Below are 26,761 nucleotides of genomic sequence, written 5' to 3' on the forward strand. Positions count from 1 at the left end.
GTGAGCAAGAGAGAAAGATAGAGAAAGCAAGCAAGAGAGAAAGAGAAAGACAGCAAGAGAGAGAGAAAAGGAGAGGAAGGGAGAGAGAGAGATGAGAGAAAAAAGGGGAGAAAAAAAGAGAAATGAGAAAATGATTGAGGCAGAGAATGAGGAAAGAGAGAGAAAAACAAAAGAGAGAGAGAGAGAAGTGACTCTTGATTTAAAGCATATGATAAAAAGCACCCAAAGAATAAGAGAGAAAACCCCCCAGCCCTCACCTGTTTTTGGAAATGGTTCAAGAATGGTTCAAGAACACACACACACACACACACAAGAGGGGGAGGAGACAGGGATGGAAAAAGAGAGGAGAGTGTCTTAGAGTGTTATTTTGTGTCATTTTGGTTGGTGGTGTGCCCCAGGATTTTGTAAATGTAAAAAATGTGTCGCGGCTCAAAAAAGGTTGAAAATCACTGGGTTAGAATACAGTACAAGCTTCTTCTGCTCACTGCTGGCTATAGTTCACCAGTTCAAATCTCACCAGGCATAAGGTTGACTCAGCCTTCCAACTTCTGGGGCGGGTAAAATGAGGATTCAGATTCTTGGGGGCAATATGCTGACTCTGTAAACCGCTTAGAAAGGGCTGTAAAGTATTGTGAAGTGGTATATAAGTCTAAGTGCTATTGCTAAATGCTTAAGTTCAATAAACTTTGAAGTAACATTAGAAGTCTGCAACGTCCTACTGGTCAATGACTACTTCAGCTTCAACCGCAACAATACAAGAGCACGCAACAGATTCAAATTTAATATTAACCGCTCCAAACTTGACTGTAAAAAATATGACTTTAACAATCGAGTTGTCAAAGCGTGTAACTCATTACCGGACTCAATAGTGTCAACCCCTAACCCCCAACATTTCTCCCTTAGACTATCCACGATTGACCTCTCCAGGTTCCTAAGAGGTCAGTAAGGGGCGTACATAAGTGCACTAGTGTGCCTTTCATCCTCTGTCCAATTGTCTTTCCTTTATCTCATATATCATATATATTTTCTTCCTTTCATATATCTTCTCCTCTATTTTTACATATTATCTTTATATATATTACTTCATGCCTATTCTCTTCCATATGTATTATGTATTGGACAAATGAATAAATAAAATAAATAAAAATAAGTCAAAATCTACCTGCTTATGTTGTGAAAAAAGTTGTTCCCCAAAAGATTCATTAGCTATTCTTGAGCTAGGATTATCACATAATATATACCTTGTGGCCAAAAGGATCAAAACGATATCGGCAAGCCAATGTTCTCCATATTTAAATTCTGCATCACTGAGATCCGGTACAAAAATCCATAGTCAAACAAGGATCCCAGAGATTTCAGTGGGAAAGGACTTACTTTCTTATAAATTATTTTCTTTCTTTCTGAAATTAACTCAGCTTTACCAGATAATGTATTAGCTTTCAAATTCTATAGACGGTTTATGAATTGAGATGGTAAACAAAGCAACAAAGGGGGAAAGGAATATAAATGGCTAGTCTTAAATGCAGAAGACTGATTTTAATTTTTAACAGTATGAGACAAGAGTCTATTCACCTTGCGTTATCAGAAAAAATGCTCCCACTGCAGAGGAAAAAAATAGTTGTGTTAGAGTCATTCGGGTTGGAATGCTAACATCTTTTCATTTACCTCTTCATACTTGTTATAATCTCGCCAGAGCTGTTCAATGTTGATCATAGGGTTCACACAGCCTCGCTGATAAACCCTGCGGACAGCTGTTATCCTCTGGTTTTCTGCGTAGGATCCTACTGCTTCACTAAATAGTGAGGCGAGACAGTAATATGTCAGCAATTACACTTTGAAACCTGTATGAATATCAACATCACATTAATTAGCACAAAATAAAAAAATATTGTACTTACACGCCTTTCAAAAAATTGATGTAATCCACCCAGATCTATATAAAAAGCAGTCAAAGTTTAGTTTGTCATAACTCTTAATTATTTAATAAAAAATATTTTCAATATATATATAGAAATGTACCTGATATGACATTATTTCCATGCCAATTTTATCTAGAGCAAAATCATATGCTTGAGCCATTTTTTCTCTGCAAAAATTACACAGAAAATACACAATTAAATTTGCATGAAAAGAATATTTAGGATTGCTCTATTACTTTAAACAAGCAGGCTACCATACATAAAATACTATTCCAAACTTTTCATAGGGCACAGTGTGACATGCTTCAAGAGGATCTACATTTTGAGGAGAATTGCCTGATCCAGGAACCTACATGTTGCATTAAAAAAGATTTTTTAAAGGCAAATTGGGATTTGAATTTCTTTGGGAAATAACATAGGGTTTAGAAAGAGATGAAATAAAGCAGCTTTAATATTAAGATATTTTGCTGTTTATTGGCAACCTTACACTGGGATTACATTACTTACAGTCATATAATTGAAAATACTGGTACTGTAGTTCTTGTTTAGAGGCTACAAATTGAGACAGGCAACTCAATTATTAAGCAAAACAATTGCTAAATGAATTTTCTTAGCTTTTCAAAGCTTTCCTTTGCTTTACAGATCTAGGGAGTTAATAAAAGCAAGAACTGATTACAAAGCTATTTTTTCATCATTAATTGAACTGTGAACAGTATTAAACAAGGAGTCACCAACAGACTACCTGATCCACAAAGTAGGGTGAAATAAGATTTTAAAAGTAACAATGAGAATGATTACACTTCAGACAACTTTCAGGTTAATTCCAAACTGCTTTAAACTAAGGGGGAAGAGGGAAATACCAGTCCTGGATCAGCAGTGTTACCAATATACTCTAAGCAATTCTCCTACAGCAGTGGGTTATCAATTTGCGCCATGGTATGTCCATGTGAAGGAGTGATCCTGGCAGAATTATCTATTTCTTCTTTAAATCTCAGGTCTAGAAGAAGTAACCAAGAAGCCATATCAACTTACTTATAACTAGGTAGCTTCCCTTTTGTTTCTCGCACATATGAAAGGTAGCACTTCCACAAGTCAATGTGTAAGACTTTCATGAGGCATCGCTGAAACAGCTATTTATATTGAAAGGAAAAAAAATAGGAGTCCATCAGCAGGTCAGAGTAGATTCTTATTTTGAAAATTTGAGGAAACTTCCTCAATTTTGAACAAAATACAATGATCACCCTCTACATTTTTTAAAAGAAACTTGAGCCAAACCTTATGAATTACACTCAGTCTCGTTTATTTTTAACCAGTTTTAAAATAATAGAGTTGTAAACTGCAGCAATTTGAAAGAAAAGATTGACAGTATGTAGTACTGGAGCCTTACATATTCTGATTTTTTAAATGGTAATTTGAAAGCATCAGAGGGACTTAACAGAGCATACGTATGTATGTACTTTGTTACTCAGATGACTCTAGTGGATTATTATTATTATTATTATTATTATTATTATTATTATTATTATTATTATTTCAATACAACACAGCAAACGAGATCACCATGCTGGATTTTGTATTTCATCACCAGTCGGGCGCTTCCCAAGCACCTAAGACTGAGTGATGTAGCGGCGAATTATATTTGCCGATCCCAGTAAAGCGGCCTTTTGCAATTGACAGATGGAGATTTTGTCAATTCCGATGGTTTTCAAATGTCCACTGAGATCCTTTGGCACTGCGCCCAGCGTGCCAAGTACCACTGGGACCACTTTCACTGCCTTATGCCAGAGTCGTTGCAGCTCGATTTTTAGATCTTCGTATTTCACTAATTTCTCTAGCTGCTTCTCAATTCTGCTGTCCCCTGGGATTGCGATGTCGATGATCCAGACTTTCTTTTTCTCCACAATCAAGATGTCTGGTGTGTTATGCTTCAGAATTCGGTCAGGCTTATGATCCTACCAGTTCTTTGCCACTGGGAAATGGTATTATTATTATTATTATTATTATTATTATTATTATTATTATTATATTTGTATGCCGCCCTCTCCGTAGATTTATTTGAAGGAGGGCCAGTAACTTGATACTAATTTAGAGCACAGCTGCATATTTATTGAAGTCGTTTTTCTAACTAATCCATGAATGCCTCATCAACAAAGTATCTAAACCAAAGTATGTCCCCCATCAACAGTGGCATGGTTTAAGGTTCTTAAGTAGTTTTTGAGGAGAGATACAAAGACATCCCATTCAATTCCAAACTTTGTAGTGAAAGAGGCAATGAAAACACCATGTTTGTGACATTGTTCATTTTAGGCCAAAACTCATGCGCTATTAATCCAATTAAATATCCTGGTCAAATTGATCAATTTTATTTAAAACATTGCCTTTTTAAACTTTTTCAAATGAGTCTATCTATCTAAGTAAGGTGAGTAGCATCTGTTTCATCTGTTTTGCAAATTTGCTAATCAGTATTATCTATATGTGTGCAATGTGTTTTAGGGAGAGATCATTAACCATAATTAAGATTCTTGTCTTGTCCAGCAAAGTTTGGGTAATATGAAGCTCAAAACAAATATTTCATCAGGCTTGCTGTTCCCAGACAGTTTCAAGGTCCAATTCAAAATTCTTCTGTCTTTGCAAGCTTAATTCATATTCCTCTCTAAATGGTAAGATTTTAGATGAAGTAGATACATATGACCTTCTCATTGCTAGAACCTCTTATATTTAAATGTATACTTTTACTTGTCCAATTAAATTTTAACAAGTGAGGAAAAACAGAAGTGTGATATTTGTGGAAAGACATCAAATGCATTAAAAACCCAATCTAACTGGAGCCTATCTGATTTTATTTCTCTGCCAGATAAGGCTTGATGCACATCCTATGGTATTTTAACTTTATATAGGTAATAGGTAATAGTTTTAATATTTTAAAGCAAGTTGTATTTATGTTAATTTTTATATTTATTATGAGCAATGAACATAATAGACTAAGCACATTGTAGTTTCCCCATGAACAACAAAAAAGCTATTTACCACTGCCCTCCTTTGTGATTTCTTTTTTAAACATTTCAGTGTAGCCTATTTCCTTGGGATTGTCTGATGTTAAAATGCTAAAATATGTCCAATCTTGTTTTGCTTGCATGTTAACTAGAAAACATATACAAAACATCTTTTTATGAATTGTTAAGATAGCCATTTTTCCAGCTTGGGCAACTGCTTCCAACATACATAGAAAATACATGAAGCCAAGTGGGTGAACATGCATATTTTGAAGCAGCCCCAAGCACCTGAAGAAAACATAGTTGAGGGGAAGAGCTTTGTTTAATTGTACTCTCACATGACTGTTGTCAGAACAGCTGTAACAGTTACTTAAAAAACAAACTTTGAGTCAGTTTTGATCCAGGCAATTACCTGGACAAATCTCTGTAATTTTCTTGGCCAGATTTTGGAAATGCTTTGTTATGGCAACCAGGGCTGAGAGACAGTAATTGGTCCAAAGTCGCCCAGCTAAGATGGGACAGAACTCAAAGCCTCCTGGTTGAACTTAATCAGTTCGTCAAACTCTTTCTCTAAGTTACTATTGTACACAAATTGATATAAGCTGTATCGTCTACTACTTTATGTATCAACCATCACTTCTTCTTCCCAATCCATTTGGTTCTTCATGTTAATAATATATGGTGGATTTTATTTCCATAACTATCTTGATTATTTAGTAAATTGTTCCAGGAATGCCAAAAGTAAAAAGTACGGTTGTGGTTCATACTAGAATGTGAGTTTCAAAAATAACAACTTTGATACAGAAGATCATTTGTGAGAACAGCAACGTGTACGTAGCTGAAGCGATTTGCATCATCTTTGGTCAAACAAGCATTATAATGTGTGGAAGTACTGATTCTTATACATACAAGGACCAACACATTTAATGACAACACACTCATTCCTGAAGGTCTCATTATGTTTACAGTGATCCCTCGATTATCGCGAGGGTTCCGTTCCAAGACCCCTCGCGATAATCGATTTTTCGCGATGTAGGGTTGCGGAAGTAAAAACACCAGCTGCGCATGCGCGCCCTTTTTCCATGGCCGCGCATGCGCAGATGGTGGAGTTTGCGTGGGCGGCGGGGAAACCCCGGCTCCTCGCTGATGCCCCCGCTCGCCCGCTCGCCCGCCCGCCCGCCGCCTGCTGCCCGCCAGCAAGAGGGGGAGAGATAGAGAAAGAGAGAGAAGGAAAGAAAGAGATGAGAGAGGGAGGAAGAGAGTGTGAGAGAGGAAGAAGCAAGATAGAGAAAGAGAGAGAGAAAGAAAGATGAGAAAGGAAGGAAGGGAGAGAGTGACGTCATCGGGTGGGAAAAATCGCGATATAGCGTTTCGCGAAGATCGAGATCGCGAAAATCGAGGGATCACTGTATACCTCTATGAATACCTTAAATACCTTTATGTGTTTCCCACTTTTATACATTTTGTATAACCAACAACCATATGGAACATTTCATTTATGATCCCTCAAAAACGTTAGGACATCCTAGCTCAAGGCATGTACACAACTCAGTCTCAAACTAGAGAAAATACATACTTGTTTAGTATGATTTTTAAAAATTAATGTATACATAGAAGCTTACCTTTTCTACTTTGTCATAATTTTTTGCTTTTATCTGAAAAACAAAATAAAACCCTCAAATAATTAGGTTAGCCTTTCATCAAATATGAAAAAAATATTTATTAGTTGCACTAGACGTCATTTTTTTAAAAAAATAAAAAGTACAAAATAATTCACAAGTTAATGAAGAATTTCTAAAAAGCTAATATTACTTTCAGTAGATGAAAATATATTGTGAGAAAATATACTGTATACTGCGATATATTTCAGTCCCATTAAGTTTGCTCAACAATGTACAGTATTATCTTCCTGATAATGAAGCATAAATATTGTTATTGATGTTAGTTAATAATTATTGTAATTATTATTAACGAATAACATATGGTATTAATATGGAAGGCAATTTTAGAACTCATGTTTCACAGTAAGTTACAGAGTTTATATTCAGATAACTAATATAGAAGATGGTAATCCTTTATTAGTTTAAATTCTAACACAGGTTTAAGAACAAATATGTTGTTTTATTATTTATTATTTAGTGACTTTCTAATAGCTGATTAAGATGTTCATTATAGCTCATAACTACAGATGCCAAAGCAGCTTTTGAGGTTCATTAATAATAACTATCATACAAAACTTCATGAAACTGAGATCCCTTCAGGATATCGAAACAGCTATTCCCCCTCCCCCACCAAAGCTGCTGAGTTACAACATTAATCTAACACACAAATGAAATAAATATTGGAAATGTCTCTGCCGTGTAATATTCAAAAGGCTTAAATATTTTTTGGGAATACATACTTCAGTAATTTGTTTCAATGATTTGATGAAATATAGCTGATAACTCTCCATACAGTATTTGATTTCAAAGTTAAAATTAAGATTAAAAGCAGAGGTCATGGTGTGTGTGGGGGGGAAGGTTTCAATACAAACTAAAAATAACAAGCTTTGGAAATCACTGTGGAATTTAATAGTAAGATTTCCTACGAATGATACATTTGGAGAACTGCAATATTAGTTCTAGTATGAACCTAGTAGTCAAGAAATTAATGCAAATGCTTCAGGGGGTTGCATCATTGCAAAGGAATGTGCAAACCTTGGTACTTGGTGCTCCCCCCCCCCCACTGTAATAATTAAAGACTAAGCCATGAGAAGGAAATTTAAAAATAGCATCACTTCAAGTATCTCTAAACTATATTGGGCTTTGCAGGAGCGAATACTAAATGTCTAAAAAGACATGTGAAACAGCAGAAGCTAATGAAAGGAAAGGCATCTACATGAAGGGACGGAATAACCATAATGATGCTGCCACTGGAGAAGGTTCAGAGTGTAGGAAGGCACAGCAGACTGCTGATTGTTTCGGCTAAGCACTGCCTGCAATTGCTCTCTGTTCTACAGCTGAGGTTTCATGACAATTAAACAGCATGATAAATACTCTACATCATCTGCAAATATTAAAAAAAAAAACATGTTTAAACTTAAAAGTTTATAAAGCTGAGAATGCACCAGGTTGAACGGATTCCTTCACTCACCAACGTAAAGAAATAGAAATAATACAATACCAAGAGAATGCCATTCTTCTGCAAACACTACCTGCTTATTTATGCTCTAAATCAAGTAAGTCCAACCTATGGGATGCATGTAGCTCTGGGCAGATAATGCTGCACAAGGTTGTAAACTTTTAACATTATTATGTGATTTATATAAAGATTACTGTTCTTTATTACTGTTGTGAGCCGCCCCGAGTCTACGGAGAGGGGCGGCATACAAATCTAATAAATAATAATAAATAATAATAACAATATTATATATTTTATCTGGCTCAGGACAATTCCTCTTCGCTCAACGCAGCCTAGGCAAGCCAAAAAGGTTGGATTCCTATGCTTTAAATCAGGGGTGTGAAACTCATGTCATCACAATGTTGTCACATTTCCCCCTTCGTTAATCGGGCGTGGGTGTGGCCAACACGTGACTCATATAGCCCACAGGCCACAAATTTGACAGTCCTGTTCTATATTATCCTGAGCAGCAATTTATCAATTGGTTATCCTCATATGTTGGAAAGCCATACTGCTTTCAGGGAGATCATGGGAACTGTAATTCAATAGATTTTTAGGCACCAAATTTTTAAAAATGCTCTGAATTCAAGATGTTTATTTGTAAAAAAAATGTATGCATAGGACATCTCAAACAATATTGTTTACACTGACTAGCATGAATGCTAATTGTGTAAAAATATATCAATATTATTTCAAGAGAGCTGAAGAACTCTGTAGAATATTTCCTTTTTTATTGTTTTGTAATCTGTAAGCTTTTACTAATAGAAGAATGCACAATTCCCTTAAAATATATCCAAAGTTATGATTCTGTTTTTTAATTTACTGTGTAAGCATAATACCTTGATATCAGAAATTTCTTGTCATAATTTTAGCTGTCATTTTTTATTTCCTTTTTTATTTTTTAATTCGTATTCTAAAATTTGTAAATTATATAGGCTAGTGATATTTTAAATGAAATTAAATGTACTGTATTATTTTTATTCCTGATATTACTTGTACTACCTGTCTTATTGTTATTTAAAATTCATTAAAAGTAATAGGTTTTTACATATACACAGTTCCTTTTAAATTTAAAATAATGGCTTGATATGTAAATTGAAATCAGTAATGTCTCACTGGTATTTAGGAAAGAAACTGGATTCCACTAGTTGGCACCAAAGAGTTTTTTATATCTGTTTGCTACCATCTAATTATTAGCTCAATTTTTGTATCCCAGATTTGTAAAATAGTAATTAAAACATGACAATGTGTCCTATTTCATTTAGAACAGCTGTCCCCAACCTTTGCAGCTTGGCAGCCCGACTGCGGTGGGAGAGAGACTACAAGTTATGCTGCATGCGCATACACACTGGCCCCTGCTTGTGCGAGTTAAGCTGCATATATGCAAGCATGCTGGCCTGCCTCTTGCATGCCCTGGTTCTGCATAGGCCACAGCCTGTTAGTGGGCCACAGCCCGGGGGTTGGAGACCCCTAATCTAGAATGTCAATGAATGTACTCATAAATTGGAAATAAGGCTTATTGAGAGGGGTTTTTTTAAGTATGAATTGTTTTCTACTTTCATTTTCCTATGATTTTAAAGGATGTACAGTGGTACCTCTACTACAAATGCCTCTACTTACAATTTTTTCTAGATAAGAACCGGGTGTTCAAGATTTTTTTGCCTCTTCTCAAGAACCATTTCCACTTACAAACCTGAGCCTCTGAACTGTAACCTGAAAAGGCAGGGAGAAGCCTCTCTAGGAATCTCCTGGGAGGAAACAGGGCTGGAAAAAACTGGACATTAGGGGGAACTAAAGAGTACAATTAAAAGAACACTTAAACTTAATTTATAATTACAGAATGAAGCAAAATCTTTTAACATTGAACATATTGGAGGATGTCTTTGAACAATGGATACAGAAGTTAATTTTAAAATGGTCTGCTTTTATAGAGTCTGTCTAAAGATGTTATGGAAGAGGAACAAGCATGAGGAACAAGTGAGTTGCAATGGATTTCTGTTAGAATTATATTGAAAAAAATGGACATATCAAAGAAACTGGCTGATGTCTTATTTATTGAAAAAGACATACAAATAACAAACCAAGAATAATTGATAACTGGATAATTTTCCTAAACTGAATTTGCAGAGAAAGTTTTGTGAAGCTTTGGAGAGTTTTGTGACAAGGATCTAAGAAAAAAATGAAGGGAAAAAAATCAAATGCTACGTTACTAGAAAGAACTAAAGATCAAGAATCTTATAAGGAAAAGGAAGGGATATAAAGTTGATTTTATTTCATCAAAATTAAAATAGATATGCTATTGTCTCTGGTAAACCTCAGTGGATTTTTGTGAAAAACAAAATTGAAATGAGATGCTTTATGGTTTTGTTTATAGATAAAAGACAAGATATGGGAATATCATTTGTTGTATTTTAAAGGAAGGTAATAAGGTACTAAAAATTTCTATTTTATTGTGATAAACATGGGAAATCATTTTTTTAATTTTTTTTCTATTTCCCTTTCCATTGTCCGCCCCTTTTTTGTACCTTATATTCTTTCCATTCCTTTTTTCAATTTGTATTAACTTACTGTTGAAATTATCATCTTTGGTATAATTACTATTAAAAAAAAAAAGTTCTGAGGGCTTTATCATTTTAATTTTATTTTAATCCTGAAAACCAAATGTTTGTTTTTATTCTGTTAACTAGTAATTCATATTAAAATTATTCTGTGTCTGCATTAATATTTACTGAGGTAGGATAGTAAGATGTGTATTTGTAATTAAACTGTTCCTTAATATCATATATCTAGACAACGGCTAACTAACAGTAACTTCGGATTCTTACCCCATTATTAGCATCTCATTATTCATTTCTATATGCTACTAGCCAAGTACTATTTCCTTTCTATCATTTGCTAAATAGGGTTTAAATCTGAACACTGGATTTTGTTATTTTTCTTGCTATTTGCCTGAAGAGCATTTATGTATTTATTGTTTATGTATGTATATGTGTGTTTTTGTGCTTATGTATGTATGTATATATAGAACATATATATATATATATAAGTTTTCGTAGATTTTCACGGGTACAGGTATGACGGTCTTGGCATATTTGGGTTTCTTCTAGAGCGAACACTAGAACAAGGACAGAAGCACCAGCCTGAAGATGAAGAGTGGGACCTCGTTGAAAAGTCTTACGAAGTTAATTCTGAGAGGAGGTTCGTAAGGTGAAAAGTTCGTAAGATGAAACAATGTTTCCCATAGGAAGCAATGGAAAACCGATTAATGTGTGCAAGCCCCCCCCCCCAAAAAAAATGCAAAAACGGCATTCTGCTGGCCGCCGCCACCCGGCTGTCACCTTCAGAAACAGCCGGGCGTTTCTCGGCGTTCTCCTGAACGCCAAACCCAAAAAGTTCGGCAAAAGTTCGGCTTCGGGAGAATGCCATACCTGAACTTTTGCCGAACTAGCGTCCCGGCTGTTTCAGAAGGTGACAGTCTGGGTGGCAGCACCCAGCGGAGCACCCGTTTTGCGATCCTGGGAGGTGGTGTTTCCCATCAAGGGGAGCCTCAGGGGAATCCCAGGATCGCAAAAATGGGTGCTTCGCTTGCAACGGAAGTCCAGAGGCGGGGCATCCTGGCAGCGGCGGCGGGTTCGTAAGGCGAAAAAAGTTCGTAAGAAGAGGTAAAAATATTCAGAACCCCGAGTTCGTATCTCGAAAAGTTCGTATGACGAGCGGTTTGTATCACGAGGTACTATTGTATATACAGTATATATGTATGGGATTTGTATGCTGCCCATTCCCGAGGGACACTGGACGGCTTACAACAATAAAAATGATACAATAACACTTTAAAATCCCATTAACTCATCTAATGTCTTGCAGTCCCACTGTGGCCAGAATTGAAGAATATCAGTCATTCACAGCCCCCAGGTCTGCTAGGAAAGCCAGGTTTTAAGGGTTTTTCGGAAAGCCAGTAGGGTGGGGGCATTATGGATCTTGGGGGATAGTTGGTTCCAGAGAGCCGTGCCATCACAAAGAAAGCCCTCTCCTGCAGCCCCACCAGTCGACATTGCTTAGTTGATGGGACCCAGAGAAGGCTAACCCTGTGGGCTCTGAATGGTCACTGGGTGGTATGCGGCAAGAGACGATCCTGCAGACAGTCTGGCCTTAAGACATGAATGGCTTTATAGGTGATAACACTTTGAATTGTGACTGGAGATTAATTGGAAGCCAGTGCAGCTCGTGGAGTGTTGGTTTGACATGGCTGTACCTAGGTACACCTATTACAGCTCACGCACTTGAGTTCTGGATTAGTTGCAGTCTCCGAACACTTTTCAAGGATAGCCCCATGAAGAGCGTGTTGCAATAATTGAGCTGTGAGCTGATAAGGGTATGAGTGACCGTGAGCAGCCAAGGTAGGGCCACAACTGGTGCACCAGGTGAACCTGTGCAAAGATTCCCCTGGCCACAGCCGAGTGATGTTGTTCAGCTGAGGATCCTGGAGGACCCCGAAGTTGAGGACCCATTCTGATGGGTTTAAAGTCCCCCCCCGACCAGAGTCAAGGATGGACAGATGATATTGTCCTTTGGAGGGAATGCTCCAAACCACTTGGTCTTGTTGGGGTTAAGCTTGAGCCTGTTAACATCCATCCAGACCCTTACGGCCTCCAGACACCAGCACATCATATCAACAGCTTCACTGAACTGGCACAGGGAGATGTACAACTGGATATCATCAGTGTACTGCTGATACCTCACCCCATGCCATTGGATGATCTCACCTAGTGGCTTCATGTAAATAGGAGAGGAGAGAGGACCAAACCCTGCAGCACCTCACAAAGCACAGGCCTAGGCATCAACCTCTGTCCTTCTACCAACACCGACTGTGATCAACTGGAGATATAGGAGAACCACTGTAATACAGTGCCTCCCACCCCCAACTCCCCTAGTCATCGCAGAAGGATACCATGGTCAATGGTATTGAAGGCCACCGAGAGGTCAAGAAGCACCAGAATAGAGGAATGACCCCTATCCTAGAGAACATCCATTAGTGTGACCAAAGCAGTTTCTCTGCTGTAGCCGGGTCTGAAGCCTGACTGAAATGGGTCTAGGTAATCAGCTTCCTCCAATGACTTCAGGAGCTGGAGCGCCACCACTTTATCCATAACCTTACCCATAAAGGTTGGAGACTGACCTAAAGTTCTTCAACTTGGCTGGGTCCAGGGAAGGCTTCCTTTACCGGTTGCAGAAAAGACCCCTCACTCAAGGAAGCGTTGATCAATACCTGGAGCTAGCTGCATGTCACCTCCCTGCTGACCGAAACCAACCAGGAAGGGCACAGGTTCAGCAAGCAAGTGGAAGAGCTTACAGCTCCCACAGCCTTGTCCACTTCATCAGATGTAACAGGATCAAACTTGTCCCAAACAAAGGACTAAGAACTGCCCCTATCATCTCTGTTTGAACTGCTCAATCGGAGTCCAGGTCTGTCCGAATCTTAGCGACTTTGTCTGCAAGAAACTGAGCAAATTCCTCAGCTCTATCCTGCAGGGGTTCCTCCACTCCCTTCACATTAAGAAAGGAATGTGTCATCCTAAACACGGCGGCTGGGCGAGAATCCATGAACACAATAAGAGCTGAAAAATGCACACATTTTGCCACCTGTAGCGCCACAGGGCAAATCCTAATGAAGGCTCTTAACTGTGTTCGATCAGATTCAGAGTTACTGGCTCTCCATCCTTGCTCCAGGCGTCTCTTTTGGCGTTTCATGTCCTGGAGCTCCTCAATAAACCAAGGAGCACTCCTGGATCCACTGCCGCGGAGAGGCCACAAAGACGCACTCCGGTCTAGAGCCCTGATGCGGCCTTATTCCAGGCTGCCACCAGGGAATCAGCTGGATTATGGGCCAGTAAGTCAGGCATTTCCCCAAGTTCCCTCTGGAACCTTTCAGGGTCCATTAGGCAACTGGGGTGGAACCACTTAATCGGCTCCGCCTCCCTGCAGTGGAGAATTGGAGTCTCAAAGTCCAGCCTCAGCAGGGAATGATCTGACCATGAAAAGGGAGAGATGTCTATACCCCTTAACACCAGATCACTACTCCACTGGCCCAAGAGAAACACCAAGTCCAGCATATGTCGCCTCTGTGAGTCAGACCCTGAATTACCTGGGTCAGGTCCACGGTTGCCATGGAAGCCATGAACGCCTGCACTCCATCTGAGGATTCACCGAGCAATGGCAAGTTGAAGTCCCCCAGGCCCATAAGCCAGGGGAACTCCACCGCCAGCACAGCTACCACCTCTAGCAGCACAGTCAGGGCTGTTGCAATGCAGCTGGGAGGCAGGTACATTAACAAGCCCAAATGAACCCCTGAGTCCAATCTCAAAAGGAGACTCACACCCTACAAAGCGGGAGGGATCCTACAAGGGCTTAGGATCTTCCGGACAGTGATTGCCACTTCTCCAACTCTTCCCTGGTGTCGCACCTGATGCAACCTGAAACCTGTCTTGGCACATCTCTGAGAGATGAACACCTCTCTCATGGTCCAGCCAGGTTTCAGTAATAGTTGCCAGGTCAGCCCCTTCCTCCAAGAGCAAGTCTCGGACAAGGGGAGACCTTATTGATGACTGGCCTGACAATGAGCAGCAGCAACCTGAGACTAAGGCCCTGATATCACCCACCAGCAGCTAAGTGGGATGAGTCCGGGAGGATGCAGGAACAACTAATCGCTTTCAAGCAACGAGTCATGGTTCCCAATGAGCAGCCTACCCCACGGCTGCCGCCATACCTCTCCCAGTCAAAACTGTAATGCTCTGGCTCTCTCCCCTCCCATTCCCACCGACCTCCCTCCTTCCTGGCAAGCCTGTCATCACATTCATATGGAGCAAGGGCTTACGATTGGGCCCCCACTTCTTTCTATTTGCACACTCAGCACTCAGCGGGGGGGGGGGGGGGAAACCTACTCAAAGAGCTCATCTGAATATAGCAAAAATTAATAATAATAAAGAATAGGAAAATTAAACTTGCAATCTTCCTGCCCAGAAACCCCATCAAGAACCATAGGCATATATCTGAGGAATGCTGACACAAATTATAAAACTGACCTTCCCAACATAAGGTCATATGACCATCAGGGAATGAGTGCAGAAACAACTATATACAACAACTGGGTGTGTTTTACAGCCTGTAAGGCACCTGTTCTGGGGCCATTGTAACTTTGAGCAGCCATGAAGCAACCTCTCAACAAGGACTAGACGTAGTGAAATCCTCCTCCTCCCAGTTAAAGTTAAAAATCATAAATTGATAATCTATTTTTATATTATTATTATTATTATTAATTAGATTTGTATGCTGCCCCTCTCCGCAGACTCGGGGCGGCTCACAACATTGATAAAACAATATGCAATAACAAATCTAATATTAAAAGTCTAAAATAACAATTTAACATTTAAAACCTAGAAACCCCATTATTTAAAAAGCATACGTACAAACATACCATACGTAAAACTACATAGGCAAGGGAGGATGTCTCAGTTCTCCCATGCCTGACGGCAGAGATGGGTTTTAAGTTTATGAAAGGCAAGGAGGGTGGGGGCAATCCTAATATCTGGGGGGAGCTGGTTCCAGAGGGTCGGGGCCACCACAGAGAAGGCTCTTCCCCTGGGTCCCGCTAGCCGACATTGTTTAGTCGACAGGACCAGGAGAAGGCCAACTCTGTGGGACCTAACTGGCCGCTGTGATTCGTGCACCAGAAGGCGGTCTCGCAGATATTCTGGTCCAGTGCCATGAAGGGCTTTATAGGTTATGACCAACACTTTGAATTGTGACCGGAAACTGATCAGCAACCAATGCAGATTGTGGAGTGTTGGTGTAACATGGGCATACCTAGGGAAGCCCATGATTGCTCTCGCAGCGGCATTCTGCAGAATCTGAAGTTTTCGAACACTCTTCAAAGGTAGCCCCATGTAGAGAGCATTACAGTAGTCGAACCTCGAGGTGATGAGGGCATGAGTGACTGTGAGCAGTGACCCCCAGTCCAGATAGGGCCACAACTGGTGCACCAAGCGAACCTGGGCAAACGCCCCCCTCGCCACAGCTGAAAGATGTTTCTCTAATGTGAGCTGTGGATCGAGGAGGATGCCCAAGTTGCGGACCCTCTCTGAGGGGGGCAGTAATCCCCCCCCCCAGGGTAATGGAGGTACAGGTGGAATTGTCCTTGGGAGGCAAAACCCATAGCCACTCCGTCTTGTCCGGGTTGAGCTTGAGTCTGTTGACACCCATCCAGACCCCAACAGCCTCCAGACACCGGCACATCACTTCCTCTGCTTCATTGATTGGTGAGGGTGGAGATTTACAGCTGGGTATCATCAGCGTACTGATGATATCTCACCCCATGCCCTTGGATGATCTCGCCCAGCAGTTTCATGTAGATATTAAATAACAGGGGGGAGAGGACCAACCCCTGAGGCACCCCACAAGGGAGAGACCTAGAGGTCGACCTCTGACCCCCCACTAACACCAACTGTGACCAACCGGAGAGGTAGGAGAACCACTGAAGAACAGTGCCTCCCACTCCCAATCCATCCAGCCGGCGCAGAAGGATACCACGGTTGATGGTATCGAAAGCCGCTGAGAGGTCAAGAAGCACCAGAACAGATGATTAACCCCCATCCCGGGCCCGCCAGAGATCATCCATCAACGCGACCAAAGCAGTTTCTGTGCTGTAACCGGGCCTGAAACCTGACTGTTGAGGGCCTAGATAATCGGCTTCTTCCAAGGACCGCTGGACCTGGAGCGCCACCACCTTTTCAACAACCTTCCCCATAAAGGGAAGGTTGGAGACTGGACGATAGTTATTGAGTACGGCTGGGTCCAGGGAAGGCTTCTTGAGGAGGGAGCGCACAAGTGCCTCCTTGTACGGAGCCGGAAAGGACCCCCTCCCCAAAGAAGTGTTGACAACCTCCTGGACCCAGCTCCATGTCACTTCCCTGCTGGCCAAGACCAGCCAGGAGGGACACGGATCCAGTAAACAGGTGGCGGAACTCACAGCTCCAATGGCCTTGTCCACTTCATCAGGTGTCACCAGATCAAACTCTTCCCAGACAGGTGGACAAATACGGGCCCTAGTCACCTCGACTCTATTATCCAATCGGAGTCGAAGTCCGTCCGGATCCGAGCGACTTTATCAGCGAAAAATGTGTTAAAGTCCTTGGCACTACTCTGCAAGGGCTCCCCAACTCCCCCCTGGTTAAGAAGGGAGTGGGTCACCCTAAACAGAGCAGATTGCTGATGCAATCAAGGTGGCATGATATGCGCATCTTGCCGCCTTGAGCCCCACTTTGTAAGTCTTAATATGAGCTTTTACAAGTGTTTGATCGGATTCGGACTTACTCTTCCTCCATCGCTTCTCTAGACGTCTCTTCTGGCGTTTCAACTCCCGGAGCTCCTCGCTGAACCATGGAGCTCTACGGGGTCTAGTGCCACGGAGAGGTTGCAACAGCGCAATCTGGTCAAGAGCCTCCACTGCAGCCTTGTTCCAGGCCTCAGCAAGAGACTCTGCCGAACTGGACAAGTGCATCTGGAATGACCGCAAGCACCCTTTGAAAGCCCTCTGGGTCCATCAGGCATATGGGGCGGAACCACTAGTTCGTTCTGCCTCCCTGCGGGGAAGGATTGGAGCCAGAAAGTTTAGCCGAAATAGAAAATGATCTGACCATGACAAAGGCATCGCTTCTAAGCCCTTTAGTCTCAGACCATTACTCAATTGCTCAGAGAGGAATACCATGTCGGGTGCGTGCCCCCCTTCGTGAGTCGGACTCTGTACTACTTGAGTCAGGTCCATGGCTGTCATGGTGGCATGAACTCCTGCGCTAGTCCAGAGGTTTCACCAAGCGACGGTATGTTAAAGTCCCCCAAGACAATAAGTCTGGGGAACCCTATTGCCAGCCCATCTACCTCCTTGAGCAGCACAGGCAGGACTGTTGACATGCAGCTGGGAGGCAGGTACATGAGTAACAAGCCCACCTGAACCCCTAAGTCCAACTTCACCAGGAGGCACTCGCAACCCGCAATCTAGGCAGGCAAAGGCTCTCCCTGGCGAAAATAGCCACTACTCCCCCCCTTCCCTGAGGTCGAGGCTGATGCCATACCCGAAATCCGTCTGGGCAAATTTCAGAGTAACTCCTCTCTCTGGGCCCAGCCAGGTTTCAGTCACACATGCCAGGTCAGCTTTATTTACCACCGACATGGCATTGAGTAGCAGCAGCCTGAGCCCAAGGCCAGAGTTACACTCGTCACCAGTGCCTTGAGTTGAGCTCATGGAGTCGGAAGAAGGAATCGCTATTAAGCAGCGATCCCTCCTTCCCCTGGAACGGCTAGCTTCATCGCTCCTGCTATATCTGCCTCTCCCCAGCAAGACCGGAATATTCTGACCCTCTGCCACTCCAGAGATAGGTGCCCCCTCCCCACCTGCCTCTCCAGCATCAGGTGTGCCAAGAATTTCATTCATACCATATCCATTCACCTCATACATACTATAGTCCCACCTACCCACCCCACCCCATCCACCACCACCCTCCCATCCACCCCCATTCAATCCACTCCATTCATTCCAGTAATCGTAAGCATCCATCACTAAAAGCCCCAAATTAAATATAGAATTAAAAATATGCCTTTTGTTGGAGCTTTATGTATGTGCCTTTGTTGGAGCTTTATTACCCACATTTTAGTGTATCAGTGGAAAACTTTTTCACTCCAAGTAACTGCTGTTGTTGTCGTTATGATGCAAACAATTCTATTTTTTATTACAGATAGTGAGAAAACATAGCTCAGCCTGCCCTCCCCGCCTCACATCTCTCTCAACAATCACTTAGGTTTTTCATATTTTTTGGAGGGGGGGAGATTCTAGATCAGCATTTGTTAATTGTAACAAAATAACTGGGTTGAAGAAAAGTAAGACATTGGTATAAATAGGTATTCAAGTGGGTGCCAAAAAAGCCAGCATAGTTCCAAGGCTGCATTAACAGAGGGATATAATCAAACTATATGAAGTGTTAATATAGAATGGAATAGAATTCTTTATTGGCCAAGTGTGATTGGACACACAAGGAATTTGTCATTGATGCATAAGCTACAAAGATACATTTATTTGTCAAGAATCATGGGGAACAACACTTAATGATTATCATAGGGTACAAATAAGCAATCAGGAAACAGTATTAATATAAATCGAAAGGATATAAGCAACAAGTTATAGTCATACAGTCATAAGTGGGAGGAGCTGGGTGATAGTAACGATGAGAAGACTAATAACAATAATAATGCAGCCTTATTGAATAGTTTGACAGTGGTGAGGGAATTATTTAGCAGAGCGATGGTGTTCTGGAAAAAACATTATTACTTTATAATGCCTTGGTAAGTCCACACTTGGAATATTGCGTCCAGTTTGATCGCCACAATGTTTAAAAGATGTTGAGACTCTAGAAAGAATACAGAGAATAGCAATAAAGATGATTAGGGGATTAGAGACTAAACATATAAAAATGGCTGCTGGAATTGGGTATGTTTAGTTTTATGAAAAGAAGAATTAGTGGTGACACAATAGCACTGTTGTGATATCTAAGGGTTTGCCATAAAGAAGAGGGAGTCAAACTATTATGCAAAGCATCTGAGGGCAAGATAAGAATCAATAGATGGAAACTAATCAATGAGCAGCAACCTAGAACTAAGGAGAAATTTCCTAACAGAACATTAATCAGTGGAACAACCTGCCTCCAGAAGTTGTGAATACTCCAACACGGGAAGGGATTGGATAACTGTTCATTTGAAATAGTATAGGATTTCCTGCCTGAGCAGGGGGTTGAATTGAAGACCTCCAATGTCCCTTCCAACTCCTATTCCAAAGAAGCTGCGGTGGCGCAGTGGTTAGAATGCAGTACTGCAGGCCACTTCTACTAACTGAATGCAATTTGGCAGTTTGAATCTCACCAGGCTCAAGACTGATTCAGCCTTCCATCCTTCTGAGGTTGGTAAAAGATTCAAATTGTTGGGGGCAATATGCTGACTCTATAAACCTCTTAGAAAGGTCTGCAAAGCATTGTGGTATATAGGTCTAAGTGCTATTGCTATTCTAGCTAGAATACTCTACTTTAGAAAATATTAAATTTGGCACTACCAATTTTTATGGGAGTGCAATGGGAGTTTTTACATATTTCCTTTGGAAACATTAAAAACAAATTTTAAAAGCTATGAAACTTATGAATACTGAAAACCTTTGATGCAACCTTAATTATGGGAATGATATCTCTCTTTTTCTAGGAAATATGTTAATATATTTATCAGATGTTTAATGCAGAAAATCTGGATCAAAATTGATTTTTTGAATTGAATTAAAATTGGAAAATAACTTTTATTAGTTTTATTTCCCCTTTATTATTTTTTTATAAATAAAGCAGCGAATATAATACTTCTTTTTCCTCCACAACAACCCTATGATGCGAGTTGGGCTGAGTGTGTATGACTGGCTCAAGGTGTCACCCAGACGGTTTTTCATGCCATAACAAGGCTAGAACTCAGTACTTTAAGTAGAAATATTGAGTTGCAGAATTATATACTGTTAATTTTACAATAATTATATAAGTATTTCAGTTTGGTACATTTTGCCTAGTGACTACAGGTACTCTCTGCTTAATGGTTTGTCATTTAGTGACTATTTTGAAATTTTGACACCACTGAAAAAAATTGACTTCTGACCAATCCTTGTATTTGTACCCACAATCATGTATTTGTAAGCCAGTTACTTGGCAACCAGTTCACATCAGTTAATGTCCTGTAATGTTATAGCTTCTCACTTGCAACTTTTTCATCCAATGTCTGACAAGCAAAGTCAAGAGGTAAACCAAAAGCATGCTGCAAATCATGATTCCACGATGTCTCGACTCACAACCACAGGTGATATGCTTAATGACAGCAGGAAAAAAAATTGTAAAATTCGATATGGCTATATGATATCTCGCTTAATGAACACCCTGGTTAATGTGTCCCAGCTGTGGTCTTAAGTCAAGGATAACCTGTATAACGAAACGTACAGAATTATTATTTACTACAAAGTTACTACTGATTTATTGTGGCTGTTACTTGGAACTAGGTCTAAGGTCCAGGCGATGGATCAACACATTAAATGTTGACTACTTTATTGCAATACCCATGATATCTATAATACAGGAATCTCTCTAGACTGCTTGCCTTCTCTTGAGAATAGATAAGATTCCATGGAATGGTGTGGGGAGGGTATCAATCCTGAATCTCTTATGGCTGTACGACAATTCAAGTCTAACTCCCTACTTTCTGGGCATTTTCCAACCATAAGTAAGGTATTTCTATCTCTTTCAAAACAAAAGAATCTAAAAGTCTATAATTTTCCTGGGGATTCAAAGCTAATGTCAATCAGATCTTAAAGAGAATCCTTAGGTACGGTCTCTGGACAAAGATTACTTGGAGATGGCTGTGGGTACTGCCTCCCAAGGTCACATCCATCTGTCCGTCCATCATCCTGGGGGGCGGAATTATTGACCCCCTCAGAGAGGATTCGCAACTTGGGCGTCCTCCTCGATCCACAGCTAACTTTAGAACACCATCTTTCGGCTGTGGCGAGGGGGGCGTTTGCCCGAGTCTACCTGGTGCACCAATTGCGGCCCTATTTGGACAGGGAGTCTTTGTTCATGTTCACTCATGCCCTTATCACCTTGAGGTTCGACTACTGCAATGCTTTCTACATGGGGCTACCTTTGAAGAGTGTTTGGAAACCTCAACTCGTCAAAAATGCAGCCATGCGAGCAGTCTTGGGCCTTCCAAGAAATGCCCACATCTTGGCATCACTCTGCGGACTACATTGGCTACCAATCTGTTTCCGGGCACAATTCAAAGTGTTGGTTATGACCTATAAAGCCCTTCATGGCATAGGACCAGATTATCTCCCGAGACCGCCTTCTGCTGCATGAATCCCAGTGACCGGTGAGGTCCCACAGAGTTGGGTTCCTTAGGGTCCTGTTGACCAAACAATGTCGGCTGGCGGGACTTAGGGGAAGAGCCTTCTCTGTGGGAACCCTGACCCTCTGGAATCAGCTCCCCTCAAAGATTCGCACTGCCCCCACCCTCCTCGCCTTCCGAAAGAGCCTAAAAACTCATCTTTGCCGACAGGCTTGGGACTTTTAGATCTTTCCCCTGATCAATGAAAGTTTTAACTGAGTGTTGAATGATTGGTTTGATAGGTTTTACTTTCTTTTAATTGAATTTAATGGTTGTGTTTAATGTAGTATTAATTGGATTTATATTATTGTTCTGTTTTTGTATATGCTGTGAGCCGCCCCGAGTCCTTGGAGAGGGGCAGCATTCAAATCCAATTAAATAAATACACAGACACATATACACACACAGTGTGAAATAGTGGAAAAGCAGTGAGACATAGAATACAGTGGTTAAATGAATGGGAAAACTATGGGATGGGCCAATTAACTATTCACTAATTAAGCAATCATTAATAATCTTTTGAAACTGATCACAGCTTCTTTTCAGAAATCTCAAGTATTTTATTAATCTCTCTCTCTCTCTGTGTCACACACACACACACACACAATACTTGAGTGTTTTGAAAAAAAGCTGTGATCAGTTTGGAAAGATTATTAATGATTAATTAATTGGTCCATCTCATAGTTTTCCCATTATTCATTTATCCATAGTATCCTGTGTCTAACTGCTTTCCCACTACTTCACATCTGTTCTAGATTGCTATTTGTAACCTACCTGTTTATTGGCAACTAGCTGTTAAAAACCTTACACCTGAAATAATGTTTAATGAATTTGATTAAAAGATTCTTATGTTATTAGGATTCAGGCTCTGGACACTGATGAAGCTAAATAAGATTACAAAGAAACTGGAGAGATATGAACCAACTTTAGTCTCCTAGACTAATGAAATAGATTGTCTTAAGCCAATTATCACAGTTGCTGCCTCTTCCATACCATTAACTAATTATAGCCATAAAATAAGCTGAATTTTAACTAAGAAAAGATTACTCTTAAATCACACCAAAGATTACTAAGTTCTACATGCTTTAAAGAACTTACTATAAGCATTGTTACTAAATACTAATTGTTACTGCATCTGTGAACTTTGGAGTTCACAACTTTGGAATGATGAATACACTAATAAAACTATGACAATTCTATGAGATTATTTTAATCTCTTGTAACAATAATAAATCTGAAGCCTTCTTTGCAGTTAAAAAAATCATCTATTTTAATATATGACAAAGACCTGGGAATGAGAATGCCCTAATAGCAACACTGATCTAATGAAATAGGTCTAATTGTATCTTTAATCTTTTATCACTAATAAAATGGTGCTTGACAGTACAAAATCAAGTCCTGAACGATAAGGGAATTAGGAGATTAATCCTTTTGTTGACAATGATGTAACATCTATCTATCATATTCTGTAGATTCCTGACTACATCCTATTTCCCCATGTTTTTTCTAATAACCCACAAATTGACCGAATTTTGGTGCTGATTACAGGACAATAAACTGTGACAGATTTCCATGTATTTCTGACCTTTAAGAAGAATCAAGAAAAGTTGCAAGTATTTGTTATTCATGGGACACACTTCCCTGAGATCTATAACCTCTTCAGTATTTATGATTTTGGAACAAACTGCATTCAGACAAAACTTAGCTCTTCTGAAGTTGCTTATGTTAGGAAAGAGCATGCTGCTTATATCTGTAAACAACTATGTTTAAACTAATTAAACTGAAATGCTGATTTATCAAGAGCAGTTCTTACAAATCTAGGATGGTGATGTCAAACTTGTATTGTTATGTTGTCATCGTGTGACATATCACAACTTTTTCCCTTCACTCAAATACGGGTGGGCATGGCCAGTGCGTGACGCATCTGGCCCACAGGCCGCAATTTTGACACCCCTAAGAGAATTTAGGCACTCATTATGGATGGAAACAATGCTCTAACACGAAGACTTGGTGCTATTCCCAAATACTCAGATTGAATTACTAGCAAGCTTTCTTCCGTACTCTGGACTAGTTCTTATGATTTATATGGCACAACATAAATCTCTTCTAATATGTTTGTAACCTATTAGCAAGAGCCAAATATCATTACAGTAGTCCCTCACTATACCGCGCTTCACCTACTGCGGCTTCACTTCATCGCGGGTTTCTGAGGAAGTCGATCGGCAGATTTAAACAGCCCGCCGAACTTGATCGGCAGGTTTTTTAAAAAAAAAATAATCTAAAATTGTAAATACTGTATTTAAATACTGTATCTAAAATAAATACTGTGTGGGAAGGGTTTATAAATACTTAAAACAATGAAAACTTTAAGTACTATCAGTCGATAAATTCCCCATCGCGAATTTCACCTATCGCGGCCAGGTCTGGAATGTAACACCAGCGATAGGTGAGGGACTACTGTACCTGCTTTCTGACTTAAAAGGAAATAATCAGTAGCATGTTATAGAAGAGTCTAACATCTAAACCAGATTTCTACTTGAGCAAATTGAAGACAATGATCTAATCTGGAGTGGCAGTAATACCATTGTTCTGTAACTATTCTTTTCTGATCTTTTCTGATCTAATTCTGATCGATTTCTTGAAACCAGAAAGATATTAAGAAGTTATCATTGTAAGTAATATACCCTCATCACCTCGAGGTTCGATTACTGCAACACTCTCTACATGGGGCTACCTTTGAAAAGTGTTTGGAAACTTCAGATCGTGCAGAATGCGGCCGCGAGAGCCATCGTGGGGCTTCCTAGATTCGCCCACGTTTCTGCAACACTCCGCGGCCTGCACTGGCTGCCGATCGGTTTCCGGTCACAATTCAAAGTGTTGGTAATGACCTTTAAAGCCCTACATGGCATTGGGCCAGAATACATCCGGAACTGCCTTATACCGCACGAATCCCAGCGGCCGATAAGGTCCCACAGAGTTGGCCTTCTCTGGGTCCCGTTGACCAAACAATGTTGTTTGGCGGGCCCCAGGGGAAGAGCCTTCTCTGTGGCGGCCCCAGCCCTCTGGAATCAACTCCCCCCAGAGATTAGAACAGCCCCCACCTTCCTTGTCTTTTGCAAATTACTCAAGACCCGCCTTTGTCGCCAGGCATGGGGGAGTTAGGATATTCCTTCCCCTAGGCCATTACAAGTTAGGTATGGTATGTTTGTGTGTGTTTGGTTTTTATAATAAGGGTTTTTAGAAATTGTTTTATTAAATTGGATTGTTACATGTTTTTTTATCATTGCTGTTAGCCGCCTCGAGTCTACGGAGAGGGGCGGCATACAAATCCAATTAATAATAAATAATAATAATAATAATAATAATAATAATAATATATGAAATATATTTTCTTCCATTCTTACAACAGAACTAAACACTGGATTGTCAATATGGTTAATAAAAATATGGGATTTGTAGCCGTCGTATTGTGTATATTTGGGGTGATTTTGAAAGAGGACTAGAAAAATATATGGAAAATACAGCTAATAGTCTAGGTGATTATATACTGCTCAAAAAAATAAAGGCAACACTCAAAAAACACATCCTAGATCTGAATGAATGAAATATTTTCATTGAATACTTTGTTCTGTACAAAGTTGAATGTGCACAACAGCATGTGAAATTGACTGTCAATCAGTGTTGTTTCCTAAGTGGACAGTTTGATTTCACGGAAGTTTGATTTACTTGGGGTTATATTGTTTTGTTTAAGTGTTCCCTTTATTTTTTTGAGCAGTGTATATTATTATTACTAAAAACATAGTCAAGTAGCATGAGGCAAGTTTAACTAGCATGAAGCAAGGGCAACTGGATGTTCAAAGCTTCCACATCATGCTACTTTTTTCATATTACTAAAATGTTTCATATTATAGAAGTAAGCCCCATTTAGATATTGATATTATTTAGACCTAACCTACTCACATGCTTGACTATTCTCTCCTGCCCAGGTAATTATTATTTTTCTTCTTGTATCTATTTAGAACATACTTCCCTGTAGTATTTTCAATTATTGCACAGTACTCTGGATTACTATAAACACAGTATTCATTACTTCTTCTGTTTTAATAGAAACATTGTTAGGTTTCCTTTCTGGTTTTTTTGAGCTTTTACTGATTTTATAATAGCAGAATAGTTACAAAATATACTCATTGCTACAGTTTGAGATTCTGGAAAAAAAGGGGCAGAGTGAAGGTAGCTGTAACAAAAATTAAATTATACTAACGTTTTTCATTTTTGACAGATTTTATTGAGGCAGACCATTTCTCTCTTCTTTATTATGCAATGTTGAACATCGCAACCTATTTTCCAAGATACATTTTCAAATGTAACCGTTCACTTGATATAAATTCTAGTGTTATATATTTATTTATTTATTTATTCAATTTTTATACCAATGTAGTAGTCTAGGTGAATTCACTATCGGTGAATTCAGATTGTATACTGCATAGATAATTGATCTATAAACGCAGTGTGTAAATTTAAAAGTAGAATTTGATTGACAGAAATGTTAACATGAAGGAAATGACTATTCTCAGCAATAAGGTAGTCTATTCCTAAGAGTTAAGATAAATTGTTGAATATAGGAAATTTATCCCTGACACTATCCAAAAGTTATTATCATTAACACCAGACTATATTACATGAAAAGTT

The 26,761-nt window shown here is 40.0% G+C and overlaps 1 protein-coding gene across 1 annotated transcript in view; it reads right to left on the reverse strand.

Annotated features, from left to right (window-relative positions):
- CSTF3 (cleavage stimulation factor subunit 3) overlaps positions 1-26,761 on the reverse strand; it is an 81,990-nt gene that overhangs the window by 14,952 nt on the left and 40,277 nt on the right. The window contains exons 4-8 of the mRNA XM_070762408.1: positions 6,535-6,567; positions 2,952-3,049; positions 2,020-2,086; positions 1,899-1,933; positions 1,666-1,792 (exon numbers count right to left, since the gene is read on the reverse strand). Coding sequence (XP_070618509.1) covers positions 1,666-1,792; positions 1,899-1,933; positions 2,020-2,086; positions 2,952-3,049; positions 6,535-6,567 — 360 coding nt within the window. The remainder of the gene's footprint in view (positions 1-1,665; positions 1,793-1,898; positions 1,934-2,019; positions 2,087-2,951; positions 3,050-6,534; positions 6,568-26,761) is intronic.

Source organism: Erythrolamprus reginae, chromosome 1 (genome assembly GCF_031021105.1).
Source record: "Erythrolamprus reginae isolate rEryReg1 chromosome 1, rEryReg1.hap1, whole genome shotgun sequence".
Classification (NCBI taxonomy): domain Eukaryota; kingdom Metazoa; phylum Chordata; class Lepidosauria; order Squamata; family Dipsadidae; genus Erythrolamprus; species Erythrolamprus reginae.